This window comes from Strix aluco, chromosome 3 (genome assembly GCF_031877795.1).
Source record: "Strix aluco isolate bStrAlu1 chromosome 3, bStrAlu1.hap1, whole genome shotgun sequence".
Lineage (NCBI taxonomy): Eukaryota > Metazoa > Chordata > Aves > Strigiformes > Strigidae > Strix > Strix aluco.
Window position 1 is genome coordinate 115,643,814 of NC_133933.1, and position 23,367 is coordinate 115,667,180.

Consider the following 23,367-nt stretch of genomic DNA (forward strand, 5'->3'; position numbering starts at 1 on the left):
TCTCCCGTTGAGAAATGCTTTATTCTTGCTTTGTGCTTAGTTATCTGGATTTGAAAAATAATTAAACGGAGGCTATGAAAGTATTGATCTTTAGGTTAGGCATTCGACTACATCATACTAATAAAATAGATTAACAAAGTAGAAAACTTTGCATAGGATGATATCGTAGATGAGACCTCTTCTGCTTCTCCACCTGGGTAGCTGTTCTGGATGTGTGTGTCCGTAGGTGTACATGTTCCTCTGTCGTCTTCTGCAATTTTTTATTTTTTTACCTAAGTTTTGTGTGATTTAAACCTTTTCACTTACCTCCTATATCTACAACATATAATTTTAGTAACTTGGAGCATGGTTATGTTGATATGCTGATGTTGTGGTACTATTGAGTACTTATGAGGTGGATAGTTTGCAGCACTGCCAACTAAGCATATGTGGATGGTGCTCATTCAATTTTTATAGGAATTATTTAAAAAAAACCCCACAGAGAGTTGAAATTTAACTTGTTGATTCTAAAGGCTGTGGTTGAGTCCTGCAGCTTTTTGGGGAGGAGGAAAAGTAGGGTGGAGGAGAGGAAATGTGATTTGTGGTAAGAGTTTAAAAGAACAGATTTTCTGTATTTCTTCAACCTTCCCATTCAGAGGCAACCTGATTAACCTTTAAAATTGATGTATGAAATTTCAGGTAGTATCTTTTGAAGAGGAAGGGTGAGGGTTTGGGGGCTTTTTTTGTTTGTTTGTCTTAATAGCAGCTGTTGAGTACCACTGGGGATGGGACCCCTGTGTCCTAGTGAGGCAACCAAAGAACTGTTGTGTGGTAATGTTTTGTATTTTTCCATTGTGAGGAGACTGAAGCATCACAATTAGAAATAATTTTTCTTGAAGTTCCTGTTAGTGTTCTTTCTTCTCTAGATGGGTTACGGGAACTTTGATATTCCTGACATTGTTCCTGAAAAAACAGAAGCAATTGTTGCTACATGATGCATAGTTCTTTCTGTACTTTGAACATTTGAAATCCATCTTCATATATGCATTTCAGTCCTTCTTGAAAAAAATCACATTTTGAAAGAACAGCTAACAATAACATCAGAAAAGAAACCCATCCAAAGGCAGTCTTCACCAAACTGCTGTAAAAGTTAATCCTGATTTTTTTTTTCCATCATCTAGTTCTAAAATACTCCAGTTTTTACCCTTTAGTGCAATCCGTTTTGAGTTATTACAGTTTAAATTCTGTGCCTAGACATCATGGCCCATACTTTGAACATTTTCCCTGAATCATAAAGGATTGGACATGAAGTCTTTCTTTTCCTGGTGTATGCTACTTACAGTCTTATTCCTACTGTCTTTCTTTTTCTGTATAAAATATTATCATACAGATACTTATCTAAAACCATGATTATTTTGCTGTTGTATTAATTTGAAATTATTTTTTTTTTCTTCTTGAATTTACTCGAGTTACTTGCATACTCAAGACCTCATAAAATCCTTGTTTTGGAGTTTGTATGAGATAAATAAGGCAGATGTATTACTTTATAAAAATACATGGAAAATATCTGAATAGTGGCTTTTTTACAGGCCAGCATTCTTTTCTCTTTATAACTTCTGTCAGAGTAAGATGCCATGTATTCTGAGAATAGAAGATGCATTTTATGGAATAAGTCTGAAGAGATGGGAAAATAAACAGGATTAATTTAAAATATACTGATGAACTTAAAGTATGTAAGTTCTGAAAAACTGTATGATTGTTTTCATATAATTTAAACAGTGAAATCAGGTAATGTAAAAATTAGTGGGTTTTCTTTGCAGTCACTGTTGGATGAGATATTTTATCAGCAGCAGTAATTCTGCAGGTTTCCTGCTGGCTTGGGTTATAGTGTTTCCAGTGTAGGTTTAATTAACTCATGTTGCCTCCATCTTTGATTACTGCCTGTACTGATTAAACATCTTCATAATGCAGGGTTAGGAGAATAATACGCAAAATTTCCTTGTGAAACTTCCTGAAATGTGTGAATTGAGAGAGTATATGTTCTGCGTTTAAAATACATTAAATGTTTTGATGTAATTTGTTACAGATTCAGAATATGAACAACATAATCACTTTTCCATTGGACAGTTTGCTGAAGGGAGACCTGAAAGGAGTAAAGGGGGTATGTTTATCTTCTTATTTATATATAAAATTATTGTTGGTACAATAAATACATTTAGATAGTGTATTAATCTTATTTGATGGAAGGCACGGGACAGTAAAGTAACATATTAGCTTAATAAACAATAGAGGTTTTTTGGGATATGTGTGAATTGAGTCATCCCTTCTGTCTGTGGTTTCGTATAAGCATGCTGTTGGCTCTGTATACAAAACACTTGAGAAGTTTTAAAGACAACCCTGAAATATAGAAGATAAGCAGAAAAAGAGGTGTAAGAATTTAGACATTTACTTAGTGGAGAAGGGGATAGTACTTTATTTAAAAGTATTATTATTAATATATTTATTTACCATTCTAAATTTACCTGGAACTATACAGATTATTAAGAAAGACACATTAGAGTGCATGAGCATAGGATTTTTCTGAACAAAGCTGAAATCTATTTGTGCCCTGAGGGTATTTCCTATTTGAAATAATATCAACTTAGGACTCAAATGATGGTATGTTTATAATAAATTCAAAGCCTATAGTCAACAAACTTATTTGGCTTACACTTCATTTACTACTGAGCAAACAGGAAGTGACTGGCAGCTATTGTTCTAGGCCATTGGAGGAGGAAGAAAAAAGTACACAGACTAAAAATGGTCTCTGTAAATTACTGGAGGAAAATAGATTATTTAGTAAGATAGGCTTATTAGCTTTGTGTTGCTTGCTTACCACATTCCACTCCTCTTGTTCTTCTCTTTTTCTATGTCAGAATAAATACATTTATTACAGTACAGTGTTGCTGCATGTTCCTGACTTGAGAAAATAATCAAATGCTGCTTTAATTAATTTCATAATTGTCGGAATAACTAGCTGATTTGTAAGAATTAGTTCCTAATCTGTAGATGCGAAGTGTTTCCAGTATCTGACAGTTAACAATACATTTTTGGAGTTGGCTGATCTCTTGAACTCCAGCAGAATTTTAACTGCTGGATTCTTAGACATCAGTGAAATAATTTTACAACTTGTTAAGATTATTTTATCTAAATTGGCTTCTTCAGAGGGGAAAAAATAAAGGAATTTGGCACGTAAGTAATTCAGAATTCTCACAGATTTAGTTATGTCGAGCCGTATGGCCTGTATTGTTCCCATTAAGTCAGTGGGAAATTGATTTCTTTAACTTTAGTGGGATGAATCAAGTCCTTAGGCAAGGCTGTATCTCCGCCTCAGGACAGGCACTTTTTTTCCAGTGAGGCCAGAGATGGAATGATGAGAAAATAGCTGATTTGATTAATTACATAGTGTGCTCTTCAGATGACATGTGGTTATGCCTTTTAAGGAGTAAAATGGAGCTGTAAAAAGCATCCTAGGGATACTTTTAAAAACATGAGTGTATTAATTCTGTGTACAAGATTGTTTTTCCTGTGTGCAAGATTATTTTTACGCAATCCTTAGGTGAGCTATTCAAGAGTGGAGTCCCTTATTCTGGTAGAAACTCTAAATAGCCAAGGTGTGTCTTCATTGTTAGATCCACAGTATTTTTCATGTACATAAAATTAACTGTATTTTTTTCTTTTTTCTTGACAGGACCTAAAAAAACCCTTTGATAAAGCTTGGAAGGACTATGAAACAAAAGTGTATGTATCTTTTAAACTTTTAAATAAAAGGGAAGTATAACTGAGATCTATAGAGATCATTATTTAATGTTAAGGTCCCAGCCAGAAGTCCTAGCTGGGAAGCTGAGCTTTTTGGTTTTTTTTTTATTAAAAACTGGAGCTGTGTGAAAATACAAGTGCATAGACACAGTCATTTCAAATTCTGTAATATACAACTTATTTAATGAGTAAATTGTCTTGCGTGTATGTGCCGTGACAGTGTTTGTGGTAGACCTCTTTGCTTAATGAAGTTCCAAGTAATGAGCATAATCTCCCAGTGTATGTTCTTCCACTGAATATTCTTCCACTTCAATTGAGAAAGTTTTGCTTTAATTGGGAAAGAATTGTTTTAAATTTTTGGTAGTATCCATATTAATATCCTATAATCTACTACATGTGAAAGTCCGCTTTGTTCCTGCTTTCCTCTGCTTTTGGAGGACACTACTGTATAAAATAAAAACTTAGCCACCCTGTGTTTTCATCCTTAATTACCAAAAGTACTCCAACATAATTGTACTTGATGTCCTTTTAAGCATTTGTTGGTGGTGGTTTTTTTCTTCTCCTTATCAATTACTAATTCACTATAATTAACAAGTTTCTTTAGTTGAAGAGCACACAGTAAATTATATACTTCATGCCTGAGTGCTTTGCAATGTCTTACATAGTGTCAAGCGTATGCAAGTCAAGATTTAGTTCTGGATTTGTTAGCCTAAAACGATTGTAATCACTCTGTAATGTCTCTGACTCTAGCACAACTTATGAGACTGTGCCCAGTGCTGAGGTCTCTAGGAAGACCTTATTTGATGCTGAGCCTTCGGTACTTACCAACGAGCTGGTAAGGCTGTTGGGGCTGTTTGCTGCTACCATTCCAAAACTGCACATGATTCCAGATCGATCCAGTGCCAGGGATCTTAGTAAATCACATTTAATTAGTGCAGTTTGTTTAGAGATACGGATGTTCTCTGCATTTAATGCCAAGGTTGGATGCTCTCAGCAGGTGTATTGTGTACTAGAAATGGATGAGTTGTCAAGTGTGTCTCATGTTGTGTGTCTAGCCCAATTTACCATAACCCACTTATTTGAAGGTACCTGATGCACAGTATAAACAGCTATAAAATCAGTTTTAATAACAGAGTTTTATATCCAGCTAAATGAATCAAATGAGTCAACAAAGCACCTAAGATCAAACATAATTAATTTTGGTACCTTGTAAATCTTCAAGTGGTTTAGTGCCCTACATCAGGAACAGTTGTTTCCTGAATTGGCAAAGTCAATTGTATCAGCACAACTGAATTTCGTAGAAGGTTTTATTCCTTGTTCCAGTATTAACTTGGATTGTGACTATCGGTTAAGTTTCATGTCACACATCCAGCATCTTTGATCTTCTGAGATAATGCTGCATGTATCAGACCATTTCTGATGATACAGGTCCAGAAGAATGACATATGATGACACTGTTTAACATAAATAACTTGCGGATCCCCAGCCACCTAGATTGGCTGAGAATCTAGCACCATTTTTTAATATTTTTTTAATTGCACAAAGTTATAATGATTCTCTGGTGCCCACTGAGTTGCTCCATCTGAAGTCGTGTGCAAACAGTCTTCAGAAATTGTTCCTGTAAATGGTTTACTCACAAAAGCAACAAGTTTAGCGAGTTAGCTAAATTTCATTATTCCTTTTGTGAATAACAATGAGAACGGTCTAATTACTGCTTTCTAGGCTCAGTTTGTGAGGAGGACCTGAGTGGGTTTTGGTTTTTGAAACTGCCTAGCTATAGCTAGATTTTTCACAACAAGACATTCTGAAATATTGAGATAAACCTCCAGTCTAATAGTTTGAATCCTTGGAAGATTGTGATGGCTCCAGTGTTTGTGTTCTTAATACCAGTGAACAATGTCATTTGATGCTGTGCCAGTTACCGGCTGTTGAAGTAATTAAGATTTCTCATCACTGCCCATGACAGTAGTTGATCTCTGAGGATGGGCCATAAAGAACAGTCCTGTAATTTAGTCTGCTATTGTCTACTAGTGCTTGATTGCTGGATCTGAAAGCTTGTTTACTTATGTGTAACTTATTCATAGTGGCATCCCACAAAGTTTATGTGCAGAATTTTAAGTACATTTGCATGGTGCTGGGACATATACAAAGAACACTGTTACTACTGGACCAAGATCTCTGATGCTTTTAGAATTTCTGATAGAATATTCTCCAGGATGAGTATGTTCCAGTGATGTAAATTTGTACTTTGATCCTCAGTTTGGTCAGAGCAGGTGATCTGTTTCAGAGTCAGGTACTCCAGATTTTATTTGTTTTTTAACTTAGTTAAGTACTTGAGAAGTAAAAATGCCCATAGAAAGTGTATTTGAATATGTATATTTGGGGATTTTCATCTGAGTTTAAGGACAGTAGATACCTGGAAACATTGTTGTGTATGTTATTTCATTCAGGACCTGAAAATGTGATGTTGACGTTCTGTTTACTTTCTATCTGTGGGATTGAATCCAATGCTGCTTGTAAGATACCATGAGATTTATTTTTTTTTCCTTTTAACCAACAGTCCTTTAGAAAGCCTGCTTTTTGACTTTAGTTTTAGGATGCTTGGTTTTTGATCCAAAACAGGTTCCTTTTTCCACTATAAGGAGATAAGCCTTTCCAAGTTACCTCTGTAACTTGTAAAAAATCTGCAAGATTTTTTAACAAATGAAGTACACCTCCTTGACAATGCTTATTTCTAAGTCATTTATGTGTCAGGTTATTCAACACGCAAAAACTGAAGGTAGCACATGTTCATCAGGAAATTCTTTCAGATCCATTACCATTTTCTGTGATATTTCTAGGTGGTGGGCTGGTACCATTGCTGTGTGCTGTAGTTTTTTTAAGTGGTTAGATGAAAGCTCCGCATCAGTATTCTAGAGTTCAAAGCTCTTAGTTTAAACTGTTGGGCTCCTTCACTTTGATCAAGACCAAAGGATCATCTGCTTGAGGCTTGGGATAGAGAGCCTGGGAATTCTATGTACGGGAAAATTCTTTAAAACAACGGGTGTTTTAATTACTTACTGTGGCTTAAGTTTGGCAGTCAGGGAATATTGTTTTTCACTGCAAGCCACCTCACTTCTGCTAAGTTGTAGACCAATTTTCCATAGTTCTGTTGAGTTAAATTCAAACTGGAACTTCCCTGAGACCCCGCCCCTGCAGTAGGACTGTGGGATTTCTCAGATGCTCTTGTGTGTAAGATCAGTTCACAGACGAGTTGAGATGTTGCCAGCTGTCATTATTGAATGTTGGTCTTTACAAATCAGAGATGGGAAGTTTAATAATGTGAATTTGAAGCTAGGGTGAGAATATTAATTTGAGCCTGAATCTGTTCAGGTCAGCTTTGTCATCTAGTACATTTCGGACATAGGAAAACAGTGAGGTTTTGCTGGGTTGCTATTATATATGCCACTGAGGTTTCCTGAGATAGTAACTGTTTTGATTCTGTGGCTGTCCCAAATGGATCTGAACTTCCTTATAGCTGTGCATTTTGGTCATCTGTAGCTGTGAGTGGATGCAGAGTTCTTAATCATGAATTGAATTTCTTTGTTGTAATACCTTCACAGTCTCTGCCTAACAAAAAGGGCAAAGGGACTGGGAGAGCTAACCTCAGTCTCGCCTACAGCTTGTGTTGTCAGAGTGGGATGGTGGGTGTAGGTGTTGATAGCCAGAGGTTTGCTCAGCCTTCCTCAATCTGTTACCTTAGATGACTCCTTGTTTGGACTGTGCCTACAACCAGTTGTAGGTTTATGCTTAGTCAGCTATCTTTTCCAGTGATACTTTTTCAAATATGTGAGTATCTTTTTATTCTTCTTTTTTTCTTTCTTCTTCTTTTCCCTTTGGGTTCACAAACCATTTAAGGCTGCTACACTGCTCTTTATCTGCATATCCCTCTGTATCATATGGTTAAAATCATACCGTTCATCTGCATTTCCTAGTCACAAGTACAGACCTGTGAAGCTAAGCGCCAGATATCAAAGTGTTATTTTTGTAGCCTGTGGAGAAGTGACAGTGTCTTCATCCTGATTTCTGTCTTGATAGTCTGTCTTTATAAGGAAGAATTGGAGCTTATTTTCCTCAATATCTCATCTCTCTTACTTGCACCTTTGTGATGACATACCAGGTGCTAATATACCCAAGTGTGACCTATTTGAAAAGAAATTCAGTTAATTAAAAAATGGCATTTGTTTTGCTTTTCCCCTTAACAATTTCTGAACTGTTACTTCAAGCTTTGTATGATATTAAGTGTGTTTAAAAATTACTATGTATCTCGTCTTATTTGGAAGGGTGATGTTAAGATCTGTTCTTATGATCTTGGATCACTGTCCATCAATGTTGATTACTATGCAACTTCTTTGTCCTGTAGCTACCTAAGTTCTTGGAGCATTTTCCTGAAGATCACCTTAGCTGAAGTAACTGAGGGAGGCTGGATCCATTTTTCTTTATACCTTGGGACTGTTCTTGAATAAGGGAGTAAGAGGAGCAAGTAACCCATAGCTTTTATGCCAGTTTACCTCAATCAAAAATTGGGAATGTCCTGAGGTGACATTCATGAATAATTTGTCTTTTCTCACCATCAGTCATTAACATGCTTCAGTTGAAACCATAAAGATTTTAAAATGTTTTTAAAGCTTTAAAGTGGTTAAAAGTAGTGCATTTCTCTTAGGAACTCAGTTACAGTCTTTGTTTCCCATAGAAGAGCTGTGTGATGCTGCCTGCCACTACAGCACCACAGCGGGACTAGGCTGGCTCTGTCCTTTTGGTAGAATTGGTGCAGACTGGCTCTTTTTGTTATGAGGCAGTTGCTTTCCCCCATGTACTTAAACACTAATGGCAGACGCGCCGGGGGAGCATATGGGGAAGGAGTACACATGTCATAAAAACTGCTCATTCTCCCAGCAGGCAGACCATATTCAACAAGGCAGTGAGCCAGTTTTCATCCACATTCTTCTGTCTAATTGGTCCTGTTGTGGTAGATGTTGAGGTAAAGACATTGTATCAGTTTTGCACAGGAAATAGAAGCATAAACTTACTGAAGCGTATTATTTACTCATTTTTGAGCTGAATAGTAGTGTCTGTATTCCAAACATAAACCTGTCTTTCCTGAAAAGAAAGAAATGTTAATTTTTTTAATAGAGGTGTCTTCTTTTTAGGCCTGTAAATATATATTATCTTCAGAAGTCCTTTGCTAATAAGTGTTGTGCTAATGCTAGGAAACATAAATGCTTAATGAAAACTAACAGGCTTTTCCTGGGAAGGCTAGGTCTCTCTCCTCGTTTGCCATTCTCCTTTTAAAAGCTGGGCATGAGGTCTGTTATGCACAACTGAGCGAAGAGACAAGTTGTTTGAATATGCTTATGGGATTACAAGATCAAGGCTGTAAGGTGGGGTGCATTATGTTACTGTGCAGAAACGCAAGTGCTCATGTCTGGATATAACTCTATCATTAATGATTTCTTTCTGAACCATTTGAAGTCAATGCAAGAACGCACAAATTCTTATTACAGTCTTCTATGAAGATGTTTGTGTAGCTGGTTGATTAACTGATGATGCTTCCAGTTCGGTAGACTTGTTTTTTAAACGATGTCTGAAAAAATTATCTGAAAATTCTGCAAGCTTTTCTCAAATTAGTTCTTCAGAACACTAACTTGACTCAGCAGATCACTGATATTCATAGATTGTAGGTATTTCTGTCACATTTCCTTTTGAAGCATGTACATAAGTCAAAGTGGAGATAAATCTTGAAAATAGTGGCATAGAATGAAAGTGATAAAGAAGGTAATCTTAATATAGACTCATGGAATAGAATCATAGAATCATTTAGGTTGGGAAAGATCTTTAAGATCATCAGGTCCAACCATTAACCTAACACTGCCAAGTTCACCACTAAACCATGTCCCTAAGCACCACATCTGCACGTCTTTTAAATACCTCCAGGGATGGTGACTCAACCACTGCCCTGGGCAGCCTGTTCCAATGCTTGACAACCCTTTCAGTGAAGAAATTTTTTCCCAATATCCAATCTAAACCTCCCCTGGCACAACTTGGGGCCATTTCCTCTTGTCCTATCACTTGCTGCTTGGGAAAAGAGACTGACACCCACCCGGTTACAACCTCCTTTCAGGTAGTTGTAGAGAGCAATAAGGTCTCCCCTGAGCCTCCTTTTCTCCAGACTAAACAACCCCAGTTCCCTCAGCTGCTCCTCATAAGACTTGTGCTCCAGACCCTTCACCAGCTTCCTTGCCCTTCTTTGGACACGCTCCAACACCTCAATGTCTTTCTTGTAGTGAGGGGCCCAAAACTGAGCACAGTATTTGAGGTGCGGCCTCACCAGTGCTGAGTACAGGGGTAAGATCACTTCCTTAGTCCTGCTGGCCACACTATTTCTGATACCACCCAGGACACCATTGGCCTTTTTGGCCACCTGGGCACACTGCCGGCTTATTATCAGCTGGCTGTCAACCACCACTTCCAGTTCCTTTTCTGCCAGGCAGCTTTCCAGCCACTCTTCCCCAAGCCTGTGGCATTGCATGGGGTTGTTGTGACCCCAGTGCAGGACCTGGAACTTGGCCTTGTTGAACCTCATACAGTTGGCCTTGGTCCATCAAGCCCATCGAGCCTGTCCAGATCCCTTCCTTCCCTCGAGCAGATCAGCACTCCCACCCAACTTGGTGTCATCTGCAAACTTACTGAGGGTGCACTCAATCCCCTCATTCAGATCATTGATAAACAGAACTGGCCCCAGTACTGAGCCCTGGGAAACACCACTTGTGACCAGCCACCAACTGGACTTAATTCCATTCACCACAACTCTTTGGGCCCGGCCATCCAGCCAGATTTTTACCCAGCGAAGAGTATGCCTGTCGAAGCCATGAGCAGCCAGATTCTCCAGGAGAATGCTGTGGGAAACTGTCAAAGGTTTTACTAAAGTCCAGGTAAACAACATCCACAACATACTGCTTTGATCCTGAGATTTCATGTTAAGTATTTTTATTTTGAAAGATTACCTGCAAAATGAATGTGAAAAAGCTTTCAATGAATCTGCAGAAATTATTTATGAAATACTGGAAAGATCTGGACATGTTTTGCTCATTCTGCTCTCTTTCTCCCCATCCTCCAGTGCAGGATGAGGGAAAGGGAGAAGCTTTCCCGCATTTCCAGAGAGAAGGGATGACTTCTTCATTCAGGACTTGGGTAATAAGAGAGTGAGTCATGCTTTACCATCAGCCTTGACACACAGTAGGAGAAAATAAGATGGAGGCTCTTTTGCTGAAAGGCTAGGATGCCAAAGCTGAAGTTAGAGAGTCAGGCTGAAAAGGAAGACTAGACAAAGAAAAGATTTTTGAAATTAAAATTTATAGTGTTATTTTGTCAAACAAAATAGCCTTTGGAAGCACTCCATTTTCCAGAGTGCTCCCCATTCAAGTCTGTGCCTCCCAGGCACTATTCTGAGTCTCTGCACCTTCTCATGTATGTATCCAGACTCAGCCAGGCTTACTGCTCTATGGGGAAGGAGAGGACAAAAAACAGAGTTGCTGCCCAGCCAGCCAATTCACTACTACTGCATGTACACAGGGTGTTCTTTTTGTTTACCCTTGTTCACTGGCTGAAAATAAGTACCAGTCTTTGGCATGTTAAACAGTAAAATAGGTCCTGTCCTTTTTAAAGTTCAAAAAAATAAAAATGCCTGCTTTGATGTTTATTTATACCATGATCTGTGTGACAAAATCGATTTCTTTGAAACACAAATTAAAATTTATATTGAAAACCAGTTGCTTTTCAAATTGGAGCTGTTCAAATAGTCATACAGTGGAAACTGAATAGGCAAGACCATTTATTTTGTATCTGATCTACTTTTCTGTGTAATTCTTCATCCTGTATTTCAGCTTTACTTGTCTGTTATGCAAATCTGAGCTCACTGTATATTAGTCATGTGCAGCTGTGTTGTAAATGGACTGGGGTGTGCTCAGATTTTAATCTTAGTCAGCAAAATCTATATATGTGATATGTGCTGCACGAACTTCAAGAAAAGCAGCTTTACAAAACATTTGCTTCCTTCTTATTGCTTCTAGAGGATTTTTGTAGAGTTTCCCATTTTCTTTTTAATTTTGTTTAATTGATCTGTCTGAAAATACCCTGCAATATTTGGAAATCCCACAGTGGTACACTGTAGAACTGTCTTTGCCAGAAAGATTTGGTTAATGTCACAGTGGAGTGACACTTGAAGCTGAGTTGACCCTTGCATTTGGATAGGAAACACAGCCAACCTTTAGGACTCAGATGATTTGCCTGCAACACTGCTATATGTGGTTTCTTTATTTCCCTAGAAACAAAGTGCCCTGTAGTATCAGTCAGATAGGAAGTAGCATATTACTGTAGCAAAACAACAGGTTAAATTCTGATTACAAAGCTGAAAATGTAGTTAGAGACTAAAAGTATAAATAATAAGGAAATGTAAATGTGAAATACACCATCATGTATCTCTGGAACTTGTTACTGAGAGATGGTTTGTTTTGTAAAGCATCTCCAAAGTTTTTGAAGCCATGGAGCCTGAAGCTCCATCAAATAGCATCAAGGATGTCTTATTTCTTTGAATTATTTGGTAGATGTCAGTGTCGGTTTAGTCTTGGTTTAATTACTTTTTGCCTGTGGAGTATGATTTATCCGTTATAGTGTAGAAAGGGCTCTTTCACCAAAATCTAGCTCTTTATTTAAAAGGAATTAGATTTCTTAAAACAATGTATGCTGTAATATTGTGCATAATGTTTGACTCTTTGGCAGTATTAGTTGTCTTTTGGTTTAACTAGCATTTAGACACCTTATGACATGTTAATAAGCTCTTAACATTTTAGAGGTGGTTATGTCATCCTTTGTGTATTGTTCTCTGTAAACAATGAAAATACAATATAATAGCAACTGATAGTTATTAGACTTGACTCACATTTCAGTGAATTCTCTGGCCTCATGAGTAGTTAGATTAATGTGGAAACTGAGAGAACTAAAACCATCCTGGATCTTTGCTCTGAGGTTTGACTTTTTTAGAACTATCGAGTATGATATAATGTAAATTCTCCTAGAGTGTGTGCTAGAAAGGAGCTGCATATTTGTCATTTTCTGTGAATCTTTTTGTAAGGATTTATGTTTCTTGTTCACGGTTGACTTCTGGTTAATTTTTGTGTTTGGACTCTGCATTTTGTGGCTACAAAATGGCATAATTGGCAGTAAGTGCAGATGGAACATTCTGCGTTTGAGTTTTTATTCAGGCGAGTGAAGGTTTTCAGAATATTTATTTCAAAGGAGAGGAGTTACCTCCTTCCCTCTGAATGTCTGCTTCTGGCAGGACGCGATGGGCTGGCTGCTGGAATACTACACAGGGCTGACTCTGCTGTGGCTGCCAGTACTGAGAGCTCAGTGGGGCTTTTTCAATTGCTGTTCAAAATGCTTCCCTTTGGGAATATTACAGAATGGGATTAATGGGATTAATTCTAGTTTTCCCTTGCTGCTTGAGGTGTAAGATGAGGCAATTCCTCATTCTTGAGAAGTTTAAGTAGAGAATGTATTGTTGATTGGAAGTCCTTAGACCATCTAGGACATTTTCCCATAAGTTGTTAGAGTAATGTTAACATCAGGTTAAGAGAGCACTTGAGACATGTCATCTTTTCAGAGAGAGCTGAGAGACACTTGACTGCCCAAGAGAGGAGGTACAACAGTACGTGTGTCACTTGTTCCTCTCATCTGCTTCCTGTATTCCTGTGTAATGCTTCCTCTTGTTCAAAAGCAGTATAGCATTTCCTCAGGAAGCTCCTTCCAGAATTTTCAGCTTCTAAATCATACAAGTAGCAAACTAAAAGTCTTTCTCCAAAAAGTAATCACCCTCATGTATTTCTTTTATTAATATCTTTTTTCATATCATGCTTGTCTAACCTGCGTAGTATAATTGTGCTACTGCCTTTAGGAATAATATGGAGAATAGCTGTAACAAATGCACAAGTGTGTTAAGGGGAGTTATACTGTATGGCAGGCATTGGTTATTCATTTATATTCTGCAGGAGAACCCATTTTATTCAGAGCTCTTGGAAAATGTTCATGGAAACTTTTAGGGAATTAGGACAGCTGGTCTAGCAGACTTTGGAGTCTGCAACACAGCCGGCTGGCTGGCCGGCATTCCCAGTGCCAACTGGCTCAGTAGCAAGTAGAGATGGCAACTGTGATTTTGGCTTAGGAAACCGTGTATATATAGAAGATGACTTGATGACAGGCAAGACTCAATAAATCTGGTGACATAACTGAACTCTGTTAACCACTGTTTGGTCAGCTGGGATTGAAGATCCCCCTACGTTTCAATTAAAATTCATTATTTTGTTTCTGGATTTTTTTCCTTCAATGTAAGAACTTAGTATCTTCTTCTCATTTAGTATCTTCTTTTGGAATATCTGTCAGGACATTATTTTAACAGATGATTGAATTAGATTTCAGCTACTGTATGTCATTGCTGATCTTTAGTCATTGTCAAATTTCAAATGAAATGTCATCTGGAAGTAAGTCATATGTAAAGCTACAAGAGCTTGGCTTTGCATCTGTCAGTAGACTTTGTGAATAATCAGATTCCCTGAGAGGCTGTGGATTTCTCACCTCATTGACTGATTCTTTGCCTTATAGTACAAAAATAGAGAAGGAGAAAAAAGAGCATGCTAAGCTGCATGGGATGATCCGTACAGAGATAAGTGGAGCTGAAATTGCAGAAGAAATGGAGAAAGAAAGAAGGATCTTCCAGTTACAGATGTGTGAGGTAAGATTCAATGTCAAATTCATATTGTTCTGTTAATGTTTTTAGGAAAATTTTGAAAAACACAATTGTTTAATGGCAGCTGTGATGTTAAAGGGAAATGCCAAGTTATTGGTGGACTCCCATTTGCTGAAACACTTTATTTTATCCTGATGTGCTAACTTTGCAGGGACTTTAGATCTTTTCTAAGTTCACTTAACAAGTAAATTGTAGAATAAATAAATAACGCAAAGCTCAATTAAATGCTAAGAGATTATGGTAAATAAGCCTTTACACTACTATTTCACTATAAAGTTATTTTAAGCCCTAGATCATTCTCTGAATTGTTCCCTGTGCTGACAGCTGTTGTGTTGAGGAGAGACTCCAGTCTATCACACTGGTGGGCTGGTGCTGAAAAAAAGTGCTAAGGATGGAATCCAGTTCTCTTTCAAGATGTTTCAGAATGTTTCTACTTTGAAATCTTTGTGATTTTGCAGTATGTTAAATCTGATGTGAATATTTTTAGTTTGATTCATTTAAGGTCATGTCAGGTTCCATGGTTGGGAACTCAAGTTGGTGTGTTCGTACTTTCTATGCATTAACTCAAAAATATACCATGGGTGGTTTCTTCTGTTTTTACTATGATGATTAGAGCTAATTTGACTCATGTGCCAACATAACCTAACAGCACTTGTCCTAAATACCACTTTCAGTAACCGTATGCACTGATGCTTAGTAGAAAAGCTTCACATTCCTATAAGGTGTCAGACTAAAGTATTCAAAACTGATTAAGGGATTTGAGTAACCAGTAAGCATATGGATGTTTCCAGCTAATTGCCCATCTGTATCCTTCCTAAGAAACAACCAGGAACAGATGCTTCTCTCCTCCTGTGTCACAGTAAAGCAGGAGTTCGCTTTAGTCAGTTGTAGTGATAATAAAATGCAGGGTGAAGTCTGTGAAATTGAATCAAGTTACCTTAAATGTGGAATAGCTGAAGTATATCCTGTATTTCTTCAGATTTTAGGGAAAAGAAGTTTATTCTCGGTTACCTCTGAATAGTCATAAAAGGTGATTTTTGTTTTGGTTTTGTTAGTAAATCAGAAGTGTGACATATTGAAGTTGTGTCATAAGTACAGGTTAGTTCTCTATAAATTGTGAAAGTGAACCCAATACCAGATGCCTAGAGCTCCATTTTAAATTAACTGGAGCTAGAGAGGTGATTCTTCTAACTAAATACTATTCAGTGAATGTGTGTCCATTTAGGCTAATCATCTGTTCACCTGAACCATCATAAAAAGCTGCGACATTGAAAGGTGGCACTTGGATACCACTTTATTTTAGTGGGTTTAATACACTTAAGGTGTACTGTGGGTAGGGGAAAACCAGATGCATTAGAACATTGCTTAAAAGACATTCTTTGCTTGGAGGTCACTGTCTAACCAGGCATTAAAAATTGTTGTCATTTAATAGACAGTTAAGGACTCCTGTAAATATTTGGTCAATCTTACTTCTGCTTGCATGGCTGACATCTTTTGGCTATGGCATTCAGGGGAGGAGCGGTCACTTAGTATGAACTTTGATTGTGCCTAATGCAAAAGGACACTAATTACAATTTTTTTTAGCTTGACGGTATACTTTAAAAATTTCTTGCTAAACTGTAATTTTCTGTAATTACCATGTATAAGGAATTGATAGAGAAAACAGTAAAATCAGAAGGCAGATTTAAAAATTGGTTAAAATAATCCCTCACTTTTTTGAGGAAACTGCTTTCTTCCCTAATGACATCTATTTAGCAATTAATTTAACAGCTAGTGATATAGATACCTAGACAGGCGGCTAGGTTTAAGAATGGATTCCTAAATTTACCACACAAACCCTTTTATGCTTCCTTTGACAGAGGCTTTCCACAGGAGCCATAAAGGATGTTTTAACAGTTTGAAATAATTGTAAAGTATCCCCACATAGTATCAAAATCAGCGGTGATAACAGTTGTTTTTGTGTGATTAACCCTTGAAGCCACTGTTTGATGCATTCTCTTTTAGGTCTTCTATAACTGAAAATAAAATGTTAAAAAAATACTGGAGCAGTAATAATTAATTTCTTTTGTGAATTACTTTTTTAACAGTACCTGCTGAAAGTCAATGAAATCAAGATTAAAAAAGGAGTGGACTTGCTTCAGAACTTGATCAAGTATTTTCATGCTCAATGCAAGTATGTTTTAGTTTTCTTTATATCTACACAATAACTGGACCAATGTTTTGTTTTAAACTTTTGACATCATAACACTTTTCTAGATTTTAAAAAATATATTTAAGATTCAACTGTTCTCGGTGATGTCTTTTGACAAATTGCTTTTGTCATAGATTAGTCATTGCTTTTCTTACTGTATTCTGAAACATGTCATGAGGTTGAGCTAGTCCCACAGAATGTAGTTGTCTGTTCCAAAGGAGTGCTGCACAATAATTTGGCATATTTCATAAACTACTCTTGAAACAGAGCTATTAGTTTGGTCTGTTAGTTAGTGGTCCATTAGTTTTGACAGGTGTTTTTGAGTGTATCTGGCAATGATGTAAATTAAATCTGTGCTCAAGAAAAATAAATTGCATAAGCAGTGAGATAAAACTGTATTGAAGGAATCATTCCTTTTCAAATTTATTGGAGGACTCAGTAATAAAACACAAAGCTCTCATTAGAATGATATGCTTTCTTATGGTAGTCTTACAGATCAATAATAGAGCAATAAAGTCATAGCTATAAACTTGAAAGAACTGCTGTTAACCTGTTCAGATCAGTAAATTTTCATCTTAAAAGACCAGTGTGCATCTATCTAGGTTTTCTCCCTTTATAGCAATGTTACTTTTAAAGTGACTTGTAGTATGTCATTTACCTGCTCTGTCCATTTAATAACATTTCAACAAATGCTGTGTTGTATTGTCACTTTCATGTCTGCTTCACAGAGTGAAAAATATTTTCTGTTGCAAATGGTGCAGCATTTAATCAAATGTGCGTATAATTGTGGTTTTTCAAAATTTATTTTTTAAATCTCACCTTTTTTTTAAAAAAAGAGCTGGAATACTTGGCATAGGTAACATTACTGTGCCAATGCAAAACCACATATGATACAGTGAGATGTAGCATATTCAGTTTGCACATAGGCCATATTTAATGCTTGGGAAACAGGGGTTTTCCTTCAGTAGGAAGATTGCATCAGACATGAAATTATTTGGCTGTAAGAAGTCACAATTATTTTATATCTACTAGAGCTTTTGCTGTTCTACAAATGAATCTTGCTTGTTCTGGGCCTTCAAAATGGGGGTGAGAACCTTTATTTAAGGTGAGAATGAGGAAAACGTGGCGGTGGATTGTGGCAGTTATGAATCTAACTGGGAATTTTGCATGTTAGAATAAGCTATGATGGAAATGAAGAAGTGGATCGGACAAAGATGCATAGAAAATAAATGTTTAATGTTTTGAGTTTATGGTATGGCATAAGAATATGCACATCTTGCTCAGGCAACTTTTTCAACAGAAAACACAAAGCAAAGTTTAATAACAGTTTGCTTTTTGTTTTTAAGTTTCTTTCAGGATGGGTTAAAAGCAGTTGAAAGTCTCAAGCCTTCAATTGAGACACTCTCGACAGATCTTTATACAGTGAGTAGCAACCTTTCACATTTGTGTTGTTAAATTAGTTTTTGACAGTAGAACTATGATCATTTTGGTTCAGGTTGGCTGACTATTTTAATAGTCAGCATTTTAAGGTTTTGAGTAGATTTTTTGAGTAAAAATTTGTTTTAATATCATATTCAGAAGCCTTAGCTTCAGTTCAGGACCCCACTGTGTAAAATGCTAGGAAAACAGCCTTTGCTCAGAAATGTTTACTGACTAAGTGGAAAATAACATATGGTTTCAAACTGAACACAAGGAAGCAGGAACAGTGTGAGGCAATATCAAAGTCTTAACCTAGCAACATCCTAGCCATTATGGAGTTTTCTGAAGATGTAAAGGAAAATAAATTGATCACGTTTCTTTTTTCTTTGTGTTTTCATTCTTGCTGAACATATTTCAGAAAAATGAACCAATTAAGTAGCAAGTTTGGAAGAACTGGGTTGAAAAGAAACAGTAATGTTATTTTTGACCTGTGTTTTTCTTCATTCAAGATTAAACAAGCACAAGATGAGGAAAGAAGACAATTAACACAGCTTAGAGATATTTTAAAATCAGCACTCCAGGTTGATCAGAAAGAGGTGAGCATATAAGGTGGCTTAACTTTGGAATACCCATTTTAATTACTTCTAATGTAATGTTAGTATTTGAAATAGAGTTATTTTAACTTTTATCAGCCATCTAATTTCTTTTGTGTGTTCATCTTTGTTTTGATGCTGATATTGAATGTCTCTGACAAAGGTGGGGGTTTTTTTAAATGAATTCCCACTAAAAATATGCGGCTTATTGCGAAATAATTTCTTTTTGTTGTCAATATTGCAAAATACTTAAGATGGTGCACTGACTGTGAACTAACAGACCATGGTGTCTATGTTGTTCAAACTGAGAAAGGAAGAATTTTGGCAGTATCAAGGAGACCCCATTAGTACAGTCTTACCTCACAGTAATATTCCAAACTGTATAAAGATTTTGTAAAACTGAACTTCAAATCCAAAAACACCTCTTGTCACCATCTGCAAAAATGACAATTAAGTTTTGCCAGTTTTCAAACATGCAAGAGCTGGGCCAGTTTGGCAACCTAACAAATAAGTATTTTTTTGAGTTTCGGTTGTGATGGCTGTTAGATTGAAAGAATTCTGGAGTAGTTTCATTTGGCAAACTCTGATCTGGAAGCAAGTATCTTTTGTATAATCTAATCCTAAATACTGAGTCTACTTTTGTTTCAGATTGCTAGTGCTTCCTCTTCATATAAATAAATGCCAGCCAGTTTCCTTTGTGTGGCTGCTGGGCCATGAGTAAGTGCTGAATGAACTCCCTCCCCCCTTTTCAGATTCTCTTTCTGAGAGGGATCACAATGAAATAGTTTAGTCTGTAGAGCTCAGACTTCCTTGACCTTTTCCGATCTTGCTTTCATCTTCCCATAAAGGTTACGGTGACTCCCAGCTCTTACCGGTGGCCGGATGATGGTTGTTGAGCAACCTAATCTAGTGAAAGATGTCCCTGCCCATGGCAGGGGGGTTGGACTAGACAATCTTTAAAGGTCCCTTCCAACCCAGACCATTCTGTTACTTTATGACTTGCTGATAGGCATTCAAACAGTCTTAAACGCTCTTCAGTTTGAGGTACTGTTTGTTACCATGTGAAGTTTGTGATAATGACCGTTGTCTACAAAGTCCCATACAGTTTGCAGGCACTTTCTTAGGTTCTGCCTGGCATTTAAGATTCACTGAGGGGTGCGTTTGCTAAAAACTTCAAAATTTGATCTCTGTGGAGTGAAATACCAGTGATCCTAGTGAAAATGGTGACTACTTTGGGTTCACCACTGATTGCCCACTCTCAGTAAGGAGTCTTTGTTGTTTAGGGTGTGTTAGCAGGTTTCCTATTTTATTCAGGTCTTTGTTCAAGAGATAATAGAAGCACCTGGGTTTCATGGTTGCTGGGAATGGCTTTTCTATGTTTACCTGTTTATCAGTGATGCTGATATTAAATATATATGGAAGATGTGGTAAGCACACATCTTTTCACAGAATGAAATATGTAATAATACATGTAAATTTATTACTTGTACTGTTTTTTGTCGCGTTTAAAAATACAAGTGTAAAAAATGCATTATGCTATATTCATTATTTATTAATTTTGAAAATTTAGATATAGGTTCTTACTTGCAAAGCATGAGAAGTACTATAATTATTTTTAAAGTTTTTTGAAAACATCAATTAATCAGTGGGATGCCAAATGATCCTGGTATAATTTGCTGTACAACCCACTAATATTATTCTTGTTGCACTGTAATTTCCTTTACTATAACTGATTTCTTTTTCCTTCCTGAAACGCATTTACATTTTGTGACCGAAGTCTAGGAGAGTAAGTGTTACTATGTTTTAATGAAAATAGTTGGCATGATTTCCATTCAGGTTTCAAGAAACTGGATTTTTCCTCTGAGCTTTTTTCTGTTGGTATGAAAAGACTGGGTTGGTTTTTTTTTCTCCTCTTCTGTTTTCTGTATTACCAAAAAGAAAAAAAAAGTTATCAGATTGTTCTTGGGGAAGAAAATTTCTGTAAGACAAATTGGTAGTTTCTTTTTCACTCTCTTTTGGGAATTAAATCCAGTTGCTTGATTTGATGTTCTTGCAAGATTTTGAACATATATGTATTTTTATTTAAAATGGACTTCAAGTATGAAATAATAGAATGTGGATAAATACTGTTTCTGTTGTGTTTAAAAAAAAAGAAGACACACTCATAGTGAACCTTTTTTGTTGTGCCTGTACACATGATTTTCTCCTGCACAGAACTTCCTCAAACCTGGTTTGCATTGAAACTTCTTTTTGAAACATCATTGTGTGTACACCTCTGTAACTTTTAATTTTTAAACTTTTATTTTTCAAACTGTAGGGCTCCTACAAGTTTCAGGGTCAACCTTAGAGTCGTATTGCCTTAGTTTCTCTTTCCCATGTCCTCTCTGAAAGTAGCTTTACTGTAGTGTTTAGATTTTGCTTCTGCTTATTCTACATGTTTGGTAGAACCTCTAATCTGTCTAGGTCACTGCAAAATAGGATAAATTTTATGTTTCTTGATGAAAATTACTGTAGCTGTGCTATAGGAGAGGCTGCCTGCAGGGGGTACTGGCAGATACATTGTTGGAGGCTCTGTGGGGCTGTAATAGATAAGGGATGGATCTCTCAAACATCCTCTTGGCAATGATCCTGCAAATGCAAGAGAAGCTCAGGCTCTTCGAGAGCTGTAAAGGCTTTTTGGCAGCTTTATGCACCGGAGCGATCTGGACAGTCTAAAGTCTTGCTCCATGGGAGCTGTGGAACAGCTAGCCAAAATTTGCCATGTGTAAATTAAAGCACCTTGTATGGAAAGTTCCATTGTGTTCAAATAGGTTTTTAGAATCTCTCTTACAAGTAGTCACAAACCATCTTTACAGAATACTGTTTTCACATTTCTTTCAGTTTCAGCTATGCTATTCAGCTTGATTTATAAGTCAGTTGGTCTTTATAAGATTTTGGAAGAAATAATTTCAAACCTCTTTATGGTCAGTGAAGTGATTCACTATAAACGTGCTGCAATGAAATAACTTTTTTTTTTATATGCCTATCTGCATTTCAAAGCTGATAAAGTGGACAGAGTTCAGTTTCTTAGGCTTGTGTACTTCAGTCTGCTCTGATCTTGTTATGTTCAAGAGATATTTAAGATGACAATATGCTGCACTAGGTATGTCCTATATCCTGTGGTGATCCGTTTCCTCCCATAGGTAATGTACATTGTTCCTGCTCCTCCAGTAAGGCCATTGGGTCTGACCCTGTTATTTGTGATTTGTACTCCTGTTATGTGCAATATGCAAACCAGAAATAAGGGAAGATCCTTTGGGGAGCCTGTATATGGAAAGGGCTTGCTGAAATTGCCTGGAGGATGTTAGTTCCAGTATGGCATCCCGTCTGTAGGAGCTAGATCAAAATCATGAACTTGTTTGTCAGAGAGCTGTGGAGAACCATCATCTGGCAATCACCTTGGACACTATTGATTTGGACGTGGCATGCACCAAGGATTTAAAACTGAAAATCTCCTTGTCTTCCTTAAATTCTTTTCATGAAATAGTATTAAATTTTTTAAAGATACTCTCCACAGTAATGAATGTGTGGAAATACACGTCAGCTACAACAGCTTCCTCTCTGGTTGAAGTAAGGCAGGAAGCTTGTATTATTGGCTTGCCAGTTTGGCCACACACAGCAGCTGAGTGTAAACAACAGCTGAAGAGAGGTAGCAGAACTGCAGCAGAAAATAATGTGCAAAAAGTAGCAGCACAATCTCAAGTAATGGGAATGGTGCTATGGGCAGGTGTTGGAGGTCATCTGAAATCTTTACATAATTGAGGATGTGGAGACTGAAATTAATTTCCTGTAAAGCCTCTAATCTTCTTGAGAATGGTGTTCCTTTACTAATGGGAGGCAGAGATCAAGGTGTTGGTAGGACACAATAGGCAGTATCAGATCAGATTTTCTTCAGAAGTCAGTACATGTATGCATGCAGTGGTTCTTAATGAGTGACGAGAACTCTTTTTAAATGTTGGTCTGTTTTTATGTTGGGCAGCCAGAGTGCAAAACCGAATCTATGTAAACAGGCTGGAGAGGAACGATAAACAAGACTGGTTTAAATCTGAAGGGATGCTCTGTCAGACATAGATATTTAAGTGGTTTTGTAGTGCCTTTAAAAGCCTTGGATGAATGTTGTAGCTACCTGATACAGCTTCCTAGAGCACTAGCTGAAAGACAGGGAAGCGGGCACAGGTTGCTTCTGCTGAAAAGGAGCACCAAGGAATGCTGCAGCCTGCCTTGAGCTCGGGTCATGGTTCTCAGGACCACTGAGCTCCAGCACTCTACTCAGGATGAGCCTGAAATCCTGCAGCCTGGAAGTGTGGAGTCCTAAGTGCACTGAACAGGGATGTAGGTGGTAGCTCTGTCCCTACCATCGTATCTCAGACCTGTCATGTGTTGCCACTACTGCTGAGGATCCTGAAAAGCTTTGGCTGCACTAGTAGCTTTGGTAGCAGAATGTGCTGCTGGAGCTTGTAAAGGAGCAGCATTCCACCTGAGCTGGCATTCACTGGGGAGAATCACAG

General features: G+C 37.2%; 1 protein-coding gene across 3 annotated transcripts in view; it reads left to right on the top strand.

Annotated features, from left to right (window-relative positions):
* The window catches only part of ASAP2 (ArfGAP with SH3 domain, ankyrin repeat and PH domain 2), a 93,064-nt gene that overhangs the window by 34,456 nt on the left and 35,241 nt on the right, over positions 1-23,367 (top strand). For all 3 annotated transcript variants that reach the window (XM_074820021.1, XM_074820022.1, XM_074820020.1), the window contains exons 4-9: positions 2,066-2,140; positions 3,710-3,759; positions 14,473-14,602; positions 16,705-16,790; positions 18,155-18,230; positions 18,737-18,823. In XM_074820021.1, the coding sequence (XP_074676122.1) occupies positions 2,066-2,140; positions 3,710-3,759; positions 14,473-14,602; positions 16,705-16,790; positions 18,155-18,230; positions 18,737-18,823 (504 nt within the window). The remainder of the gene's footprint in view (positions 1-2,065; positions 2,141-3,709; positions 3,760-14,472; positions 14,603-16,704; positions 16,791-18,154; positions 18,231-18,736; positions 18,824-23,367) is intronic.